Source organism: Pelmatolapia mariae, linkage group LG3_W (assembly GCF_036321145.2).
Source record: "Pelmatolapia mariae isolate MD_Pm_ZW linkage group LG3_W, Pm_UMD_F_2, whole genome shotgun sequence".
In the NCBI taxonomy this organism is placed as follows: Eukaryota; Metazoa; Chordata; class Actinopteri; order Cichliformes; family Cichlidae; genus Pelmatolapia; species Pelmatolapia mariae.
In genome coordinates, this window is record NC_086229.1 from 21,978,040 (window position 1) to 21,994,047 (window position 16,008).

Sequence of the window (16,008 nt, forward strand, 5' to 3'; positions counted from 1 at the left end):
ATGCACAAAAGGAATTACTAATGTAAAAACAAAAAACAAACGTGGTTTTATTTATATATATTTATATATAAATATATGTGGTGGCCCCTAGAAACAAAGCACGTACAAACTCCAAAACACATTTCTAGCATTAACTGAACTTCCAAAACAGAGCTACCTAGATCACTTAAATTACACAATTGAAAGCATATGTGTATTGCTTGTGTATTTATACACAGGCACTCACATATATTCAAATAATTAAAAAAAAAAATGTTCATTTACCTGTTACTACCACACACCAAATCCGGTCGTTGGTACTTGCTGGCTTGTGTAGCCTCTAGGTAACAAAAGCTCAACACTGCGCCTAGCATTCTGGAGCACTTCTGTTGTGTTTTGGAGTTTTTACGTGTTTTGGAGTTTTTGCGTTTTTGGGAGTTTGTACGTGCTTCAGGGTTTGTACGTGCTTTGTCTCTAGGGGCCACCGTAAATATACTTTTATTTTTTCACTCCATATAAAATGTACTAAATAAATCATATAATACAGAAACCAACTAGTTACAGTTCAACTTTTAACTATTTAAATTTTCAGCTTTTTCCTTTAAAACAAATTTAAAGTGAAACAACACAAAACACTGCAAACCACAACACAATTAAATATAAATTAAAATATGAAAAAGAAGATGCATATTCTCTGTCATATGGGCCTGCATGTATAAATCCTTTATCATCCGCAAGTGAAAATAGTTGTAGATAATTACTACACCTTTCTAATGTGACATTGTTGTCCCTGGCTCTCTTTCTCTCTCTCTCTCCCTCCCGCTCTGTTCCTCTGCTACTGAGTGTAACTACCGCCCCTCCCCCCTCTGCCCAGCGCAAAGCACAAGGCTCGCGTGCGGAGTGAAGCGAAAAAAAGTGCGAGAGAGAGAGAGAAAGAACAAAAACCCCCACGGCTCGCGATAAGGAGCCGGCTCGCATCGTTCACGTCAAAGATCCGGCTCTAAGAGCCATTTTGTTCGCGACGACACATCACTATTCTGAAGCAGTGTGTTGATCTTTTTGACACATGCACCGGAGCGTCAGCTTCAAGCGGACCATCACTACCTCTCACGTCTAAAGGTAAGTGCCAAGGTAACTTTGAACTGAGTTCAGTCAATCTTGAGTTTTTCGAAGTTTTCTGAGTGAGGTTTTCTGTTGCTCTCTGTGAGAGAAGACCGTTAAAGGCGAGGCTCTCCAGAGTGTAGCAAAACAGGAAACCACAGCCGGGTGTATGTAAGTGTGCAAACGAATAGATTAGAAGTGCAAGTGAGCCACGAGTATAGAAAGCTCAAGTTTCGTGAGTTGTTTTTCTCACCACTGATCACGCGCTCAACACTCTACACATACTTGCATCACACGCGCTCTCAAGCATCAGTATTGTACAATTCTGGGCGTCACGTGAGGTGCAGATGTTACCAGTGCTTTAAGTGGGCCGGTACGCGCCGGTACTCAGTACCGCCACTTCTAAATATAGCTCTTGAGAGTACCGCCACCTCTCCATGCGCCCAGAACGTGCTTTTAGCGTACCGGTACTCTCATTTGCACATCTGTTATAATCGTTTGGCTGCGCTGCCGCTTTTCAGAGCGCCCTTCACAAGCACGCTTCCTAATTCGTCCCACCGAGAGCAGAGACTACATTACCCATACACCAATGTGTTTTACAAGTGAAAAGCGCATGCGTCGCTTTTGCCGTTGTCATGTCAACAACTCAACGTGGTCCGGAGAGGGCGTGTAAGACGCGCAAACAGCTGCTCGGTTAAAATACAAAAACAATGAACCCTTAATATGCTCTCCTGGCTTCGGACTCTGAGTAGTAAAAGAACAAGGTCAGAATCAGAGGACTCGCTGGCTGACACCCCACCAAGCCAGAATGATATCGCTGCAGGTCAGACGCAAGCTAATGAAAGCTGCACTAGTGCCGCAGCCGCGGACGACGGCACTTTTGGCGACGACGAGGACGAGAATGACACCATTTCTACTGATGACAACAGCCGCGTTAGCGAGCATGAGTGGCCAGAATGTTGGTCCCAAGCACAAGTCCGGTATTTCTCCACAAATTACAAGTGGCTGATCAGCAGAAATCAAAAGTTGGGTTGTAGTGTGTGTAGTCAAGTTTGTGCTCGCGTGGACATGCAGCAAGGGCAGAGAGTGTCGCAGAGTGGAGTGGGTGCTTAATCTCGTCTTTTGGAAGGGACAAGGCTGCACAACAAAACTCACTACAAAAGAAAATAAAAGAGCACAGAGACTCAATTTATCACAAGAAAGCAGTTGAAATAAAAGAGAAGGCAACACAAAATACAATGCAAAAACACATCGAAGATATGAGAAAGGCTGACTACGCTTCAACTTGCAATGTGTTTAGAACAGCTTATAAGATTGGCAAGCATGGGCGTCCCTTTACAGACATGCCAATAGATGTCCAGTTGCAAGTCTTAAATGGTGTCAAGATGGGCAGAGTTTTGCACTCTAATAACTCATGTGCAAATATACTGGATCACATTGCAGCTGAAATGAAAAAGAAGGTAGTCAATGACATAGTGATGAATGAAAGAAAATTGTGTGTGCTCATTGATGAATCCACTACAATAAGTGGAAAGTCTGTGCTTGTCGTGTGCCTGCGGTCAGCTATTTCCAGTGAAAATCCAGACACAATATTTTTTGAACTGATTGAGCTGCAGGGGACCACAGCAAAGGACATCACTGAAGCACTGTTAGGATGTCTTCATAATAATGGCTTTGACCCTCACTACCTACAGGAACATTTGTTGGCATTTGCTTGTGATGGAGCCTCAGTGATGCTTGGGAGGAAAGCAGGAGTTGCTGCGCAGCTTTGTTCCAAATTCCCTTACCTGTTTGTCTGGCATTGTTCCAATCACAGACTGGAACTGGCAGTTTGTGATGTTTTGAAGGAGGTAGGAGGAATCAACCACTTTAAAATATTCTTAGATCAGCTTTACTCCCTCTACCATGCATCACCAAAAAACCAAAGGGAGTTAACCGAGAGTGCTCACAATGTTGGACAACGTCTCCTTGTGATAGGCCGTGTTTTATCAGTGCGTTGGGTTGCTTCAAGTGAGAGAACAGTGAAAGCAGTATGGGAGAACTACCAAGCTCTGCAGGTACACTTTACAAGTGCTGCTGCTGATACCAGCAGGGACTCAAGAGAGAGAGCAAAATACAAATTATTTTATAATTTATTTTATATACATTTTGTGTACAAAAAAAACACTTTACAAGTGCTGCTGCTGATAGCAGCAGGGACTCAAGAGAGAGCAAAATACAAATTAGTTTATAATTTATTTTATGTACATTTTGTTAAAAAAAAATTTCAATACCTTTTTGCACATTTTATTTATGTTCAGTAGCTCTTTCTAGCTCAAGCAAATCCACAAACTAATAAAATGATTTATTATTTTGTATAAGGTTGTCTGTTGACTGTTGTATATAAAACCCATTCAATATAGTTGTTGTTACCTCAGGGGAGGCGGAAAAAAAATAGAGTACCGGCACCTGTTTTGGGCCACTTAAAGCACTGGATGTTACCATATAACGGAAATCTCCATTGTTCTGTAGCAGTGGTTCTTAAACGTTTCACAATGAGTTTCACCCTTACAAGCGACATCAAAGCACAGTAGTAAAGGCAGTAGCGGTTTTTGATACGGGAACACGGGCGGTTGCCCGGAGCGGCATCGTGGTGGTGGTGGTGGTGGTAGGGGGGGGGGGGGGGGGGGGCATCGGCGAAAAAAAATGAAATAAAAATTGCTCGTATTCATGCTGCCCTGACATCATGCCAGCGCATATTGGGAATGTTGTAGGCACCGATCGGTTTTCCATCGTCCATTTGCTGGGAGTAAGGGCGCCCGCGTTTGCCCTCGGTGTGCCTGCTTGCTGCTGAAGTCAAAGTAAACTTTATTGTCATCTCCGCTACATACAGCGGAGTATATAGAGAGACAAGACGACAAGGCTCCAGTTACAGCAGTGCAAGTAAACAAACAATAAATATAAGAAGAGTAAGAAAATAAAAATACACTTTAGGACTCGGGGTAAAGGGATCAATAACAATTTAAAATTTACAGTTTGATGATCTAAAGTCTCACACACAACCCCTGGAAAGGGGAGGGGGGCCGGCTGCTTCGGCCAAGGTAATGCCATCCAGAGTAAGAATCTTCTTAGATACCATATTTCTAAGATTTTCAGGGTCGAGTACAATAACCTCAGTTTAGGAAGCAGAAAGTTAGCGGCCATCCAGGTCTTTATGTCTTTAAGACATTCCTGCAGTTTAACTAATTGGTCTGTGTTACCTGGCTTCATGGATAGATAGAGCTGCGTGTCATCTGCATGGCAGTGAAAATTTATGCTATGTCTTCTAATGATGCTGCCTAAGGGAAGCATGTATAATGTAAACAGAATTGGTCCTAGCACTGAACCCTGTGGAACACCATAATTGACCTCAGTGTGTGAAGAAGCTTCTCCATTTACTTGAACAAATTGGAGTCTATTAGATAGATATGATACAAACCACTGCAGCACAGTACCTTTAATACCTACAGCATGTTCTAATCGCTCTAATAGGATATTATGGTCAACAGTATCAAACGCTGCACTGAGGTCTAGCAGGACAAGCACAGAGATGAGTCCACTGTCAGAGGCCATAAGAAGATCATTTGTAACCTTCACTAAAGCTGTTTCTGTGCTGTGATGAGCTCTGAAACCTGACTGAAACTCTTCAAATAAGCCATTCCTCTGCAGATGATCTGTTAGCTGTTTGACAACTACTCTTTCAAGGATTTTTGATATAAATGGAAGGTTGGAGATTGGCCTATAATTAGCTAAGACTGCTGGGTCTAGAGATGGCTTTTTAAGTAAAGGTTTAACTACAGCCACCTTGAAGGCCTGTGGTACATAGCCGATTATTAGAGATAGGTTGATCATATTTAAGATCGAAGAATTAATTAATGGCAGGACTTCTTTGAGCAGTTTTGTAGGAATGGGGTCTAAAAGACACGTTGATGGTTTGGAGGAATTAATTATTGAAGTTAACTCAGAAAGATCAATTGGAGAAAAAGAGTCTAACTTAACATCGATGTTACTAAAAGTAGATGTAGATAATATTACATCTATGGGATGATTATTGGTAATTTTTTCTCTAATGATAGAAATCTTATTTGTGAAGAAGTTCATGAAGTCATTACTAGATAACATTAAACGGATGGTTGGCTCAGTAGAGCTCTGACTTTTTGTCAGCCTGGCTACAGTGCTGAAGAGAAACCTGGGGTTGTTCTTACTTTCTTCAATCAGTGACGAATAGTAAGATGTTCTGGCTTTGCGGAGGGCTTTCTTATAAAGCAACAAACTATTTCTCCAGGCTAAATGATGATCCTCTAAATTTGAGACACGCCATGTCACGGTCCTGGGTCGGTTCGACCCAGCATTTTGAGTTCCTTAGGTTTTGGTTTATTTCTGCATTATGGATTAGTTCTTATTCTCGGGTGATGCTGTTTTGATTGTGATTGTATTGTCTCTTTAAGCTATCTGATGATGATGATTATTATTATTTCTGGTTTGGGTTTCGTTATCTTGCCCTCATGTTTAGTTTAGGTTGCCTGTGCTTAGTCTTCTCTGTCTGTCCATGATGTCTTTATGCCTACTTATGAGTCTGCATCTGTGTCTCTGTCTGTCGTGTGCTTCCTGTTTTATTTTGTAGGTCGGTGTCCTATGTCAGTGTGTTCAGCTTTGTGCTCTCCCTGTCTTGTCAGTGTAATCAGCGTCAGCCGTGTCTCCCAGCTGTTTCCTCTTCGCTCCGTTCACCTCTTGTATTTAGTGTCTGTGTCTTCCCCCTACTCGGTGTCGCGTCGTCAACGTCTACTCACCCTCAGTTTCTGCTGTGTGTCCTGTTACCTGTTTTTGCCTGCCTGTTAGTTTATATTTTTCCAGTTTAGTTAGTCTTCTGTTTGGTAAGCAGCCTGCAATAAAGCAGTTCATTCTGAGTTACTTCCGCTTCCGTGAGTCCTGCGTTTTGGGTCCTTCCTCTCTGCCTGCCTGCACACAGCCATGACACGCCATTTCCTCTCCAGCTTACGAGTTATCTGCTTTAGGCTACGTGTTTGAGAATTATACCACGGAGTCAGGTACTTCGGATTTGAGGCCTTAATTTTCACTGGAGCTACAGTATCCAGAGTCGTACGTAGTGCGGAGGTAAAATTATTAACAAGATAATCGACCTCTGTTGGAGTAGCGTTCAGATAGCTGCTCTGCTCTGTGTTGGTACATGGCATTGAAGATGATAACAGTGGGTGGATTATATTCTTAAACTTAGTTACAGCACTTTCAGAAAGACATCTACTTTGATAAAGTCTACTTTCCACTGCTGTGTAATCAATCATTGTAAATGTAAATGTTATCAGGAAATGATCAGACAGCAGAGGGTTTTCAGGAAACACTGTTAAATGTTCAGTTTCTATGCCATATGTTAACACAAGATCTAGAGTGTGATTAAAGTGGTGGGTGGGTTCTTTTACATTTTGAGAGAAACCAATTGAGTCTAATAACAGATTAAATGCGATGTTGAGGCTGTCATTTTTAGCATCTACATGGATGTTAAAATCACCCACAATAATTATTTTATCTGAGCTGAGCACTAAATCAGATAAAAAGTCTGAGAAATCAGAGAGAAACTCTGTGTAAGGCCCAGGTGGACGATAGATGATAACAAGTAAGACTGGTTTCTGAGTTTTACAGCTGGGGTGGACGAGGCTAAGCATCAGGCTTTCAAATGAATTAAAAGTCTGTCTTGGTCTTTCGTTAATTAATAGACTGGTGTGAAAAATTGCTGCCACACCTCCCCCTCGGCCTGTGCTTCGAGATTTCTGGTAGTTAGAATGACTCGGGGGTGTTGATTCATTTAAACTAACATAATCATCCTGCTGCAACCAGGTTTCTGTAAGGCAGAGTAAATCGATTTGTTGATCAATTATTAAGTCATGTACTAACAGAGACTTGGAGGAGAGAGACCTAATATTTAATAATCCACATTTCACTGTTTTACTCTTTGGTTCAGATGTGGATACTGATTTGTTCTTTCTTTGTGATTTTTTATGTTTAAGTTGTTTATTGCTGGTTTTTGGTTTGTTTTTTGTCTTTTTGGGAGCTGACACAGTCTCAATGGAGATGGGTTTTTTGGGGGGGTAGCAGGAGGAGAGAAGCTGCAGAGAGGCGTGTAAGACTGCAACTCTGCTTCCTGGTCCCAACTCTGGATAGTCATATTTTGGGGGGTTTAATAAATTGGTCAGTATTTCTAGAAATGAGAGCTGCTCCATCCAAAGTGGGATGGATGCCGTCTCTCCTAACAAGACCAGGTTTCCTCCAGAAGGTTTGCCAATTATCTATGAAGCCCACATCGTTTCTGGGACACCACTCAGAGAGCCAGCAATTTAAGGAGAACATGCGGCTAAACATGTCACTCCTGGTCTGATTGGGGAGGGGACCAGAGAAAACTACAGAGTCCGACATTGTTTTGGCAAAGTTACACACCGATTCAATATTGATTTTAGTGACATCCGATTGGCGTAACCGGGTGTCATTACTGCCGACGTGAATTATGATCTTACTGTATTTACTTTTACCCTTAGCCAGCAGTTTTAAATTTCCTTCAATGTCGCCTGCTCTGGCCCCTGGAAGACAATTGACTATGGTTGCCGGTGTCTCTAGCTTCACATGTCTGAGAACAGAATCACCAATTACCAGAGTTTGACCCCCGGCGGGTGTGTCGGCGAGTGGGGAAAAACGGTTAGACACATGAACAGGTTGGTGGTGTACCTGGGGCTTCTGTTTAAGACTATGGTTCCTCCTCACCGTCACCCAGCCGCCCTCTTTCCCCAGCTGCTTGGGGTCTGCCGGGGAACAGCTAGCGGGGCCTACGCTATCTTCGGCTGCACCAGCTACAGGGGCCTGGCTAGCTACGGGTGAATGAGGGGTGCGAAGCCGAGTCTCCAATTCAGTAATCCTGGCCTCCAGAGCTGCAAATATGCTACATTTGTTACAGGTATCATTACTGCTAAAGGAGGCCGAGGAGTAACTAAACATCTGACACAATGAGCAGGAAAGTGCAGGAGGGACAGGTGAAGTAGCCATGGTGCTAACGAGTCGGCTATGAGCTAAGCTAAGCTAGCGAAACAGTACAGAGACAGTGAGTGAATACTTTGGCTATAAATTAGGTAGTGAGTACACAGAAAGGGTGATTCAGATGAAGCACGTTAAGATTATACTATGAAAAAGGGATGTATCAAAAGATTTAAATTAAATTGCTAAGCAGAAAAGCTACTCAGAAACACCACTGTGTTTGAGCAGGAACAGGAAGTGATACTCTACCACAAAGCGAGCGAAACACCAAGTGACAGCCCGAACACCCAGTAACACTGTGAGGAACCTTGGAGTCATTTTTGACCAGGACATGTCCTTCAGCGCACATATTAAACAAATATGTAAGACTGCTTTCTTCCATTTGCGCAACATCTCTAAAGTTAGAAATATCCTGTCTCAGAGTGGTGCTGAAAAACTAGTTCATGCATTCATTACTTCCAGGCTGGACTACTGTAATTCATTATTATCAGGATGTCCTAAAAACTCGCTGAAAAGTCTTCAGCTAATCCAAAATGCTGCAGCAAGAGTACTGACAGGGACTAGAAAGAGAGAGCATATTTCTCCTGTTTTGGCTTCCCTTCGTTGGCTTCCTGTTAAATCCAGAATTGAATTCAAAATCCTGCTCCTCACATACAAGGTCTTAAATAATCAGGCCCCATCTTATCTTAATGACCTTGTAGTACCATATCACCCTATTAGAGCACTTTGCTCTCGCTCTGCAGGCCTACTTGCTGTCCCTAGAGTATTTAAAAGTAGAATGGGAGGGAGAGCCTTCAGTTTTCAGGTCCCTCTTCTGTGGAACCAGCTTCCAGTTTGGATTCGGGAGACAGACACTATCTCTACTTTCAAGATTAGGCTTAAAACTTTCCTTTTTGCTAAAGCATATAGTTAGGGCTGGACCAGGTGACCCTGAATCCTCCCTTAGTTATGCTGCAATAGACGTAGGCTGCCGGGGATTCCCATGATGCATTGAGTTTTTCCCTTCCAGTCACCTTTCTCGCTCATTATGTGTTAATAGACCTCTCTGCATCGAATCATGTCTGTTATTAATCTCTGTTTCTCTTCCACAGCGTGTCTTTCATCCTTTTTTCCTTCTTTCACCCCAACCGGTCGCAGCAGATGGCCGCCCCTCCCTGAGCCTGGTTCTGCCGGAGGTTTCTTCCTGTTAAAAGGGAGTTTTTCCTTCCCACTGTCGCCAAAGTGCTTGCTCATAGGGGGTCATATGATTGTTGGGTTTTTCTCTGTATTTATTATTGTGCAATCTACTGTAGAATATAAAGTGCCTTGAGGCAACTTTTGTTGTGATTTGGCGCTATATAAATAAAATTGAATTGAATTGAATCAAATAGAGCACATTTCATTCATAATGTTGTAAATCCAAGCCCATTATGTATTCATGATTTGAATCCTGGGTTGTGTGAAATCCCAGAAATAAACCTTAGACAAAGTGAATCTGTGAACCAAGGTGTAGGTCTATTAGGTTAATTGTGGTGATCCTCGGGTTGGGGGATTTGTGTTCATACTGGAGTGCAAAATTAAAACCAATGGAAGATGGACAAGAAAAGTTCAAAGCCATCAGGTGCTCAGTTTAGAAAAAATAGAAAAGAGGAGGAGAAACGAGCAAAAAAAATTTGTTGATTTGTCCTGTTCTCATTGTATGACGTATTATGATGGCTGTTTGGTAGCTGTTTGCATATTCTCTCTCTCCCTCCCTTCATGTGTGTGTGTGTGTGTTTCTCTGGTGAATTTCGACAACAGTTTTATGTTAATGCACAATCCTTAATATGTTTTATGTGTGTGTGTGGAAAGTTCCACAATACATGTGGAACTTTCTATTTTGTCTGTTTTTGTGTCTTGCAAATAAACCTTTAAAATGAATTACATTTTATTATGTATTTAATTTTGGCCTACATCAGTAAGAAATGCCAAATTATATACACAAAGTTATTGAAATCACCACTCCTGTTATTCATGATGATTTCAATAACATCACATAATAACATGTAACATCACATCCTGTAAGCATAGTCTGCCTGTGTCCTTTCTCTGGAAATGAACATTTTCAGCCAATATAGGTAATACATCAACATGGCTGCCATGGCTAAGTTAGGAATATTTATAATGTAATTTCCAAAACCTGCATATGATCTGCAATTTGTAGCAGATCTACTGACTGTCACAGATTATTATTTTATAAGATTTGTGCTAAATATAGTATTTCTGCCAAATATAGTATTTCTGATTATTTATAGTATTTCTACCAAATCATAGCACAGTATTTTTGCTTTTTATAGGATTTTTATAGGATATTTATATTGCTTAATATAGTATTTCTGCTTTTTATAGGATTTGTGTTTAATACAGTATTTCTGCTAAATGTAGTATTTATGCTTAATCATACTATTACTATATATTTCTGCCAGGTCCCCAGGCAGCCAATCCTCTGTGAGGACTGAGACATTCAAATTTACATATCAGGGTCTGCACATACTAATTCATATTCATCATTTATTACAATTCTGCAAACTTTTTAACAGCTTTTCTAATATGGACCTCAGATTCTTCTTAACACTCCATGGCACAAATACTCTTCCCTTTAGGCTCTGTGAATGTGTGTGTGTATCAATATTTCTCCCATTTTAAAGTATTAATCCTCCATAATTGTATTTCTCTTAAATCAAAGTACTTTTACTACATCTTAGTACTTCTGCTCAATCATAGTATTTCTGCTAAATCATAGTATTTCTGCCAAATCATGGTTTTTGTGCCAAATCATAACATTTGTGTTATGTTATAGTATTACTACTAAGTGGAGGTATTTCTGTCATGCTACAGTATATTTCAGTCATGTTACAGTATTTCTGCTAAATCATACTATTTCTGCTTGTATCAAAACTGTGATGTGTAAAGTACGAAAATAATAATTATATGAGACACAGTTTATGATTCTAATGTTAGAGATCCTGCAACTGGCGTTTGGGCTGTGCAGGGGTCTCTCTCTTCCGGAAGATGATTGAATAAAAAGAAATATAAATGTTTTAACACACTGAGTCGGTTTTCTCTGTTCTATCATGGGGACAAAAGAATCGGGGTTAATACTGCACTTACACTGGTGCATTCAAATCCACCCACAAACACACTGAAAGATGCAATGCCAGCAATGTGGATTGTCAAGACTCAAACCAATCATTAAGCAAAGACAGCAGGGATCACTTGTTTCTGTTTATTATACAGCCAGATTTACTTGTGACACACATGTGCAGCTGGCTTTATCACCTATTTTGAATTTGTTTCAAGCACAATACATTTGTAACTTTCAGTGTTTTCCGGTCTTCCAAAAGAAGAAAAAAAACCTTCAACTACATGACATGCAATTGTGTATTTGTTTTCTCCTTATCATACACTTGAAGTTTTACAAATCACCACTCCTTTTGTTAATATCATTTCAGTCTCAGACAATCTAGTTTTTCTTACAGAGATTGAATGCACCTTCTGCGGATGGCGGTACCACACAGTGTACGTGGACTTCCTCTGTACAAAAGGCAACTACAAATGTTGTGAATGCTAAATAAACAGAAACAAATGATCCCTGTTGTCTTTGCTTAATGATTGGTTTTAGTCTTGACCATCCACATTGCTGGCATTGCATCTTTCAATGCCACCAATGCCAGGTATCAGTGCTCAAACCTTTTGTGTTTGTTTCCAATAAGTTGCCCACCTCGGGAAACAAAAATGCTCTCTTTGTCTTGTCAGATGAACATATGAGACACTTTGACTCTGCAGTGAAGTGTGGAGCCTAACAAAGATCTGTTTTGTGTCCCAGCTGATCAGCAGGAGGAGAAGAGTCTGACGGAGCAGCAGAGGAACATTTACAGCTACTTGGACTCAGTTCAGCCACTACAGAGAAAACAATGAGCTCAACACAGAAGGTGACAGAGCAGGGCGATATAAATATTTATCACGATATACATTTGAAAATTTGCGTTATGTATAAATCTATACATATTATAGAAATATGTAATAGGAAACAACAATATAATATAAATTATAACATAATATAAAAGTGTGTGTGTGTGTGTACATACAATCAGGAGGGATGGGCATGAGTTTAGGGTTTGAACAGTCATGAATTATTTTTAGCACCAGGTTGGATGTAATGTGTTACTATTACCAGCAGGTGGGGATAAGAGACCTTTAAGGTGTTTGGTGCCACACTCCACCTTCAGGTTTAAAACTAGTGTTAATGGAGGGAGTTTGAAGGTTGAGGTTGTTCCACGACTGCATTTCACTCACTGCCTCTGTTTGTATCTCTGTCACTGCAGGACCAACATGGACCGAGAGGTCAGCGCTCTCAGGAGGCCCACAAACCTCACAGAAGAAAGAGAGAGAAAACATACAGCTGTGACGAGTGTGGGAAGGATTTATCCAGTAAGGATTCCCTAAAACAACACCAACTCATCCACAGTGGAGTTAAAGCGTTCAGCTGTGACGAGTGTGGCAGAGCTTTTACTCAAAGTAGCAGCTTAAAGAAGCATTTACTTACCCACTCTGGAATTAAGGCATACAGCTGTGACGAGTGTGGGAAGGAGTTTACTTTGAAGGCTAAACTAAAACATCATCAGGTCATCCACACCGGAGAGAGACCGTTCAGCTGTGACTTGTGTGGAAAGTCTTTTTCCTGGACGAATTCCCTAAAAGAACACCAACTCATCCACAGTGGAGTTAAAGCGTACAGCTGTGATCAGTGTGGCAGAGCTTTTACTCACAGTAGCAGCTTAAAGAATCATTTACTTACCCACTCTGGAATTAAGGCATACAGCTGTGACATCTGTGGAAAAACTTTCAGCCAGAGAGGAAGCCGAAATATACACCTACGCATTCACACCAGACATGATGTGTACTGCTGTGAACAATGCAGCAAAGAGTTTATAACAGACGAAAGGTTACAACAACACATGTTTACCCACACTGAGGGACGACCATATAAATGTGACCTGTGTGAGAAGACTTTTAAATCTCCACATTACCTGAGACGACACCAACAGATCCACACCAGAAAGAGACTCTACAAGTGCAGTTACTGTGAGGTATGTATTTATATTGTTATCTTGTCATTTTAGCCTGACTGTTTGGAACAAGTCTGCTCATTAAACTGTGTTAGCATGTTAGCAATTCTACTGCATGGAAAAGCAGCTCTGAGTGATAATTCAGATTTTCATTTCAGTTATAATTTTATTATTACTGTAGTGTTATGGTGGTAGTATTGTAGTTATTGCAGCCCAGTAAACTGAGTGTGTTAACTGAAACAGTAAAATGTAATTGGACGTCTGCAGAGATGCTCTTTATTTCAGGCGACGTTCAGGATAAAAATGTTGAAGGACTGACTTACACTGTCTTTGTGTCTTTGTTTAGAAGCAGAGCGACACAGATGGATCCAGTTCTCAACCCTGTCATCACTGTGGTGGTGGGAAAGACTTTCGTTGTGACATCTGTGGAAAAACTTTCAGTCAGCAAGCCACCCTAAAAATACATCAACGTAAACACACTGGAGACAAACTGAAATACTGCAAAGAATGTGGGAGAAGCTTCACCTCATCACGTGACTTAAAACTACATGAACTGATTCACAGTGGGGTTAAAAAGCACCTCTGTGATCAGTGTGGGTCATCCTTCACCACTGCAGGTGAGCTTAAAATGCACAGACGAGTCCACACAGGAGAGAAACCATACAAGTGCAGACACTGTGACAAAAGCTTCTCACAATCAGGTCATCGTAACAGGCATGAACGTTCACACATGGAAGGAAACTACAGCTGTGACCAGTGTGACAAGAGCTTCAGGAATCTCAGTTCATACTCCAAACACAAACGATCCCACGTTACTAATAAACTGTTTCACTGTTACCAATGTGTCCAAACATTCACCTCATTGGCTGCTCTGTGCAAACATCAGCGTGATCACTCAGGGCTGAAATCACTCCCATCACTGGATCACAGTGAATCTGAAGAGACAGAAAGATCGTCTGGTTTCAGAGTCAGACTCAAAAAGCTTGAGATCAGGCTCCACAGAGTTCAGATAGAATCATTTAAACTTGTGTTGAACTGAACTGGTTGCTGGGCTGAACTCCTACATAATACAGATGCACATGGGATCTTATTTTCTGTCGTTTTACTGAGTCAGTTATGTTATTTTTTTCTCTCTCCGGGTTTTGCTCGTCTGTAAATAATTGAAACTCAGTCAAATAGTTCATTGTTCTCCAGCAAAACGTTTTGGAAACTCATGTTTAACCTTTAAAACTCTGACATGTTTTAGCACACAAGGCTTCATCGGGGAGTTCCCTCGTGATTGGACCATGAGAATAAAGATTTTTAGTTCTTTCAAAGAGAGTCTTGGAGCTGTTTGATGTTTTTGTTTTTTCTGAAACCACCTGAAAGAAAAACTATTTTTCTTGCTTTATGTAGTGTGGAAGTTGTTAATGTTTCTTTCATCTGTGATGTTCTTGAATGTTTTCACATGAAGATGGTAAAAATAAACTGTCCTTTTAGCTTTAGCTCCTAATTTATTCATTATTTATGGATGTAGCACAGCAGCAGTTTCTTGATTAACACATGGAGGGCTCGGGATCTGATGCTAAATAATGTTTTGTGTCCTTGTACACATCATACAGCTCAGCTGCTCCACAGATGTCAGGTTTACACAGTGGGATGGTTTGTAAGAACGCAGCTCTCCTGTGGATAAATCCTTACTCTTAGCCTCAGGACCTCACACAGTCCCAGCAGGTTCGGTCAGAAGATTTATCCCTCATACCAAAATGTCACAGAGTCTCCTTTGCTGTGCTGTTTTCACAAAGAAACGTAAACTGAAGACCTGCACTTACAATGTTTTAATTAGTGTAGCAGATTCAGTGTCTCCATGATCGAATCTGCTGTTTTTGTGCTGCTGTTGGTAGAAAGCTGGTTAATGCTGAAATGAACTGGCTGCATGCATCTCTGAATGTAAGTTGGTGCACTATTAATAGATCACTCTGGAACGGTGTCATCACCCTAATTTGCCCACTTAGTAAATCTCACTCATGGCCTAGAAATTGAAATAAATCTTGTTTCCCTGCTGGATAGTGATCCACTGTAACTCTGCTCCTCCTTCCTGTTTAGGATTTCTGTTACTGAAGTAAAATTCCCTCCATCCATCACTTATCCCAGCTAACCCAAAGTGAAATAAAGTTTTGCTCATCTTAAAAAAGCATTACAATAATGGGCATTACCAATGCAAACTGAATAATGCAGAAGATGAAAGAATAGACTTTGATCAGTTAATAAAGCTCATGATCTTGATTCATTGTGGCTGCTACACAGAAACTTCTGGGTCACTTCTCTCAGTTAGGAACCTTCCTCACCTAAACTGACTGTTGGACCACACCCCTGGTTCCATGAGAAATTGTTTCAGCCACGATTTCTCTTCCTGTATTTCAGAGTAAAGACTGAAGTGACAAATGCAAACATGTTTAAAAAACGCAATGTGAGAGAGACGTTGAGGTCCTTAGAAGTTACCCTGGGTTTTTCTGTCACCCTGCTAGATGTTACACACCTCGTTATTGGACTGATTTCTACTGCTGGACTACTCCTGGGGAGAGTAACAATACTCTTACTAATTAGTTACCTTTCAGAACTTTGGGGGTATTTATTTTTGTGCTTGCGGCGCTGTGAGCCAGAACAGCGAGAGAAAAATCTGCAACAGCAACGAGCCGAATGCTTAAGTGAATCCCAGCAGCTGCACATGTGCTACGCTGATTTAGAGGATATCTTTGCTCTGGATTTATATTCATACTTTTTCATTTCTATATGATTCTTTTTG

General features: G+C 41.0%; 1 protein-coding gene across 2 annotated transcripts; it reads left to right on the top strand.

The window, feature by feature from the left end:
• Positions 1-954: 954 nt before the first annotated feature.
• LOC134624276 (zinc finger protein 271-like) lies at positions 955-15,167 on the top strand. Of its 2 annotated transcripts, none has more exons than XM_063469237.1 (4): positions 955-1,098; positions 11,981-12,086; positions 12,480-13,244; positions 13,573-15,167. In XM_063469237.1, the coding sequence occupies exons 2-4, from the start codon at positions 12,069-12,071 to the stop codon at positions 14,260-14,262; spliced, it is 1,473 nt and encodes a 490-aa protein (XP_063325307.1). In that variant the 5' UTR covers positions 955-1,098; positions 11,981-12,068; the 3' UTR covers positions 14,263-15,167. The 2 variants fall into 2 exon arrangements, with proteins under 2 accessions (XP_063325307.1, XP_063325306.1); XM_063469236.1 differs by having other exon boundaries at positions 13,570-14,657.
• The last annotated feature ends 841 nt before the right edge of the window (positions 15,168-16,008 follow it).

Coding starts and splice junctions, on each gene's coding strand:
- LOC134624276 (XM_063469236.1), top strand. Junction 13,245..13,569: donor ACAAGTGCAGTTACTGTGAG/GTATGTATTTAT, acceptor GTCTTTGTTTAG/AAGCAGAGCGACACAGATGG.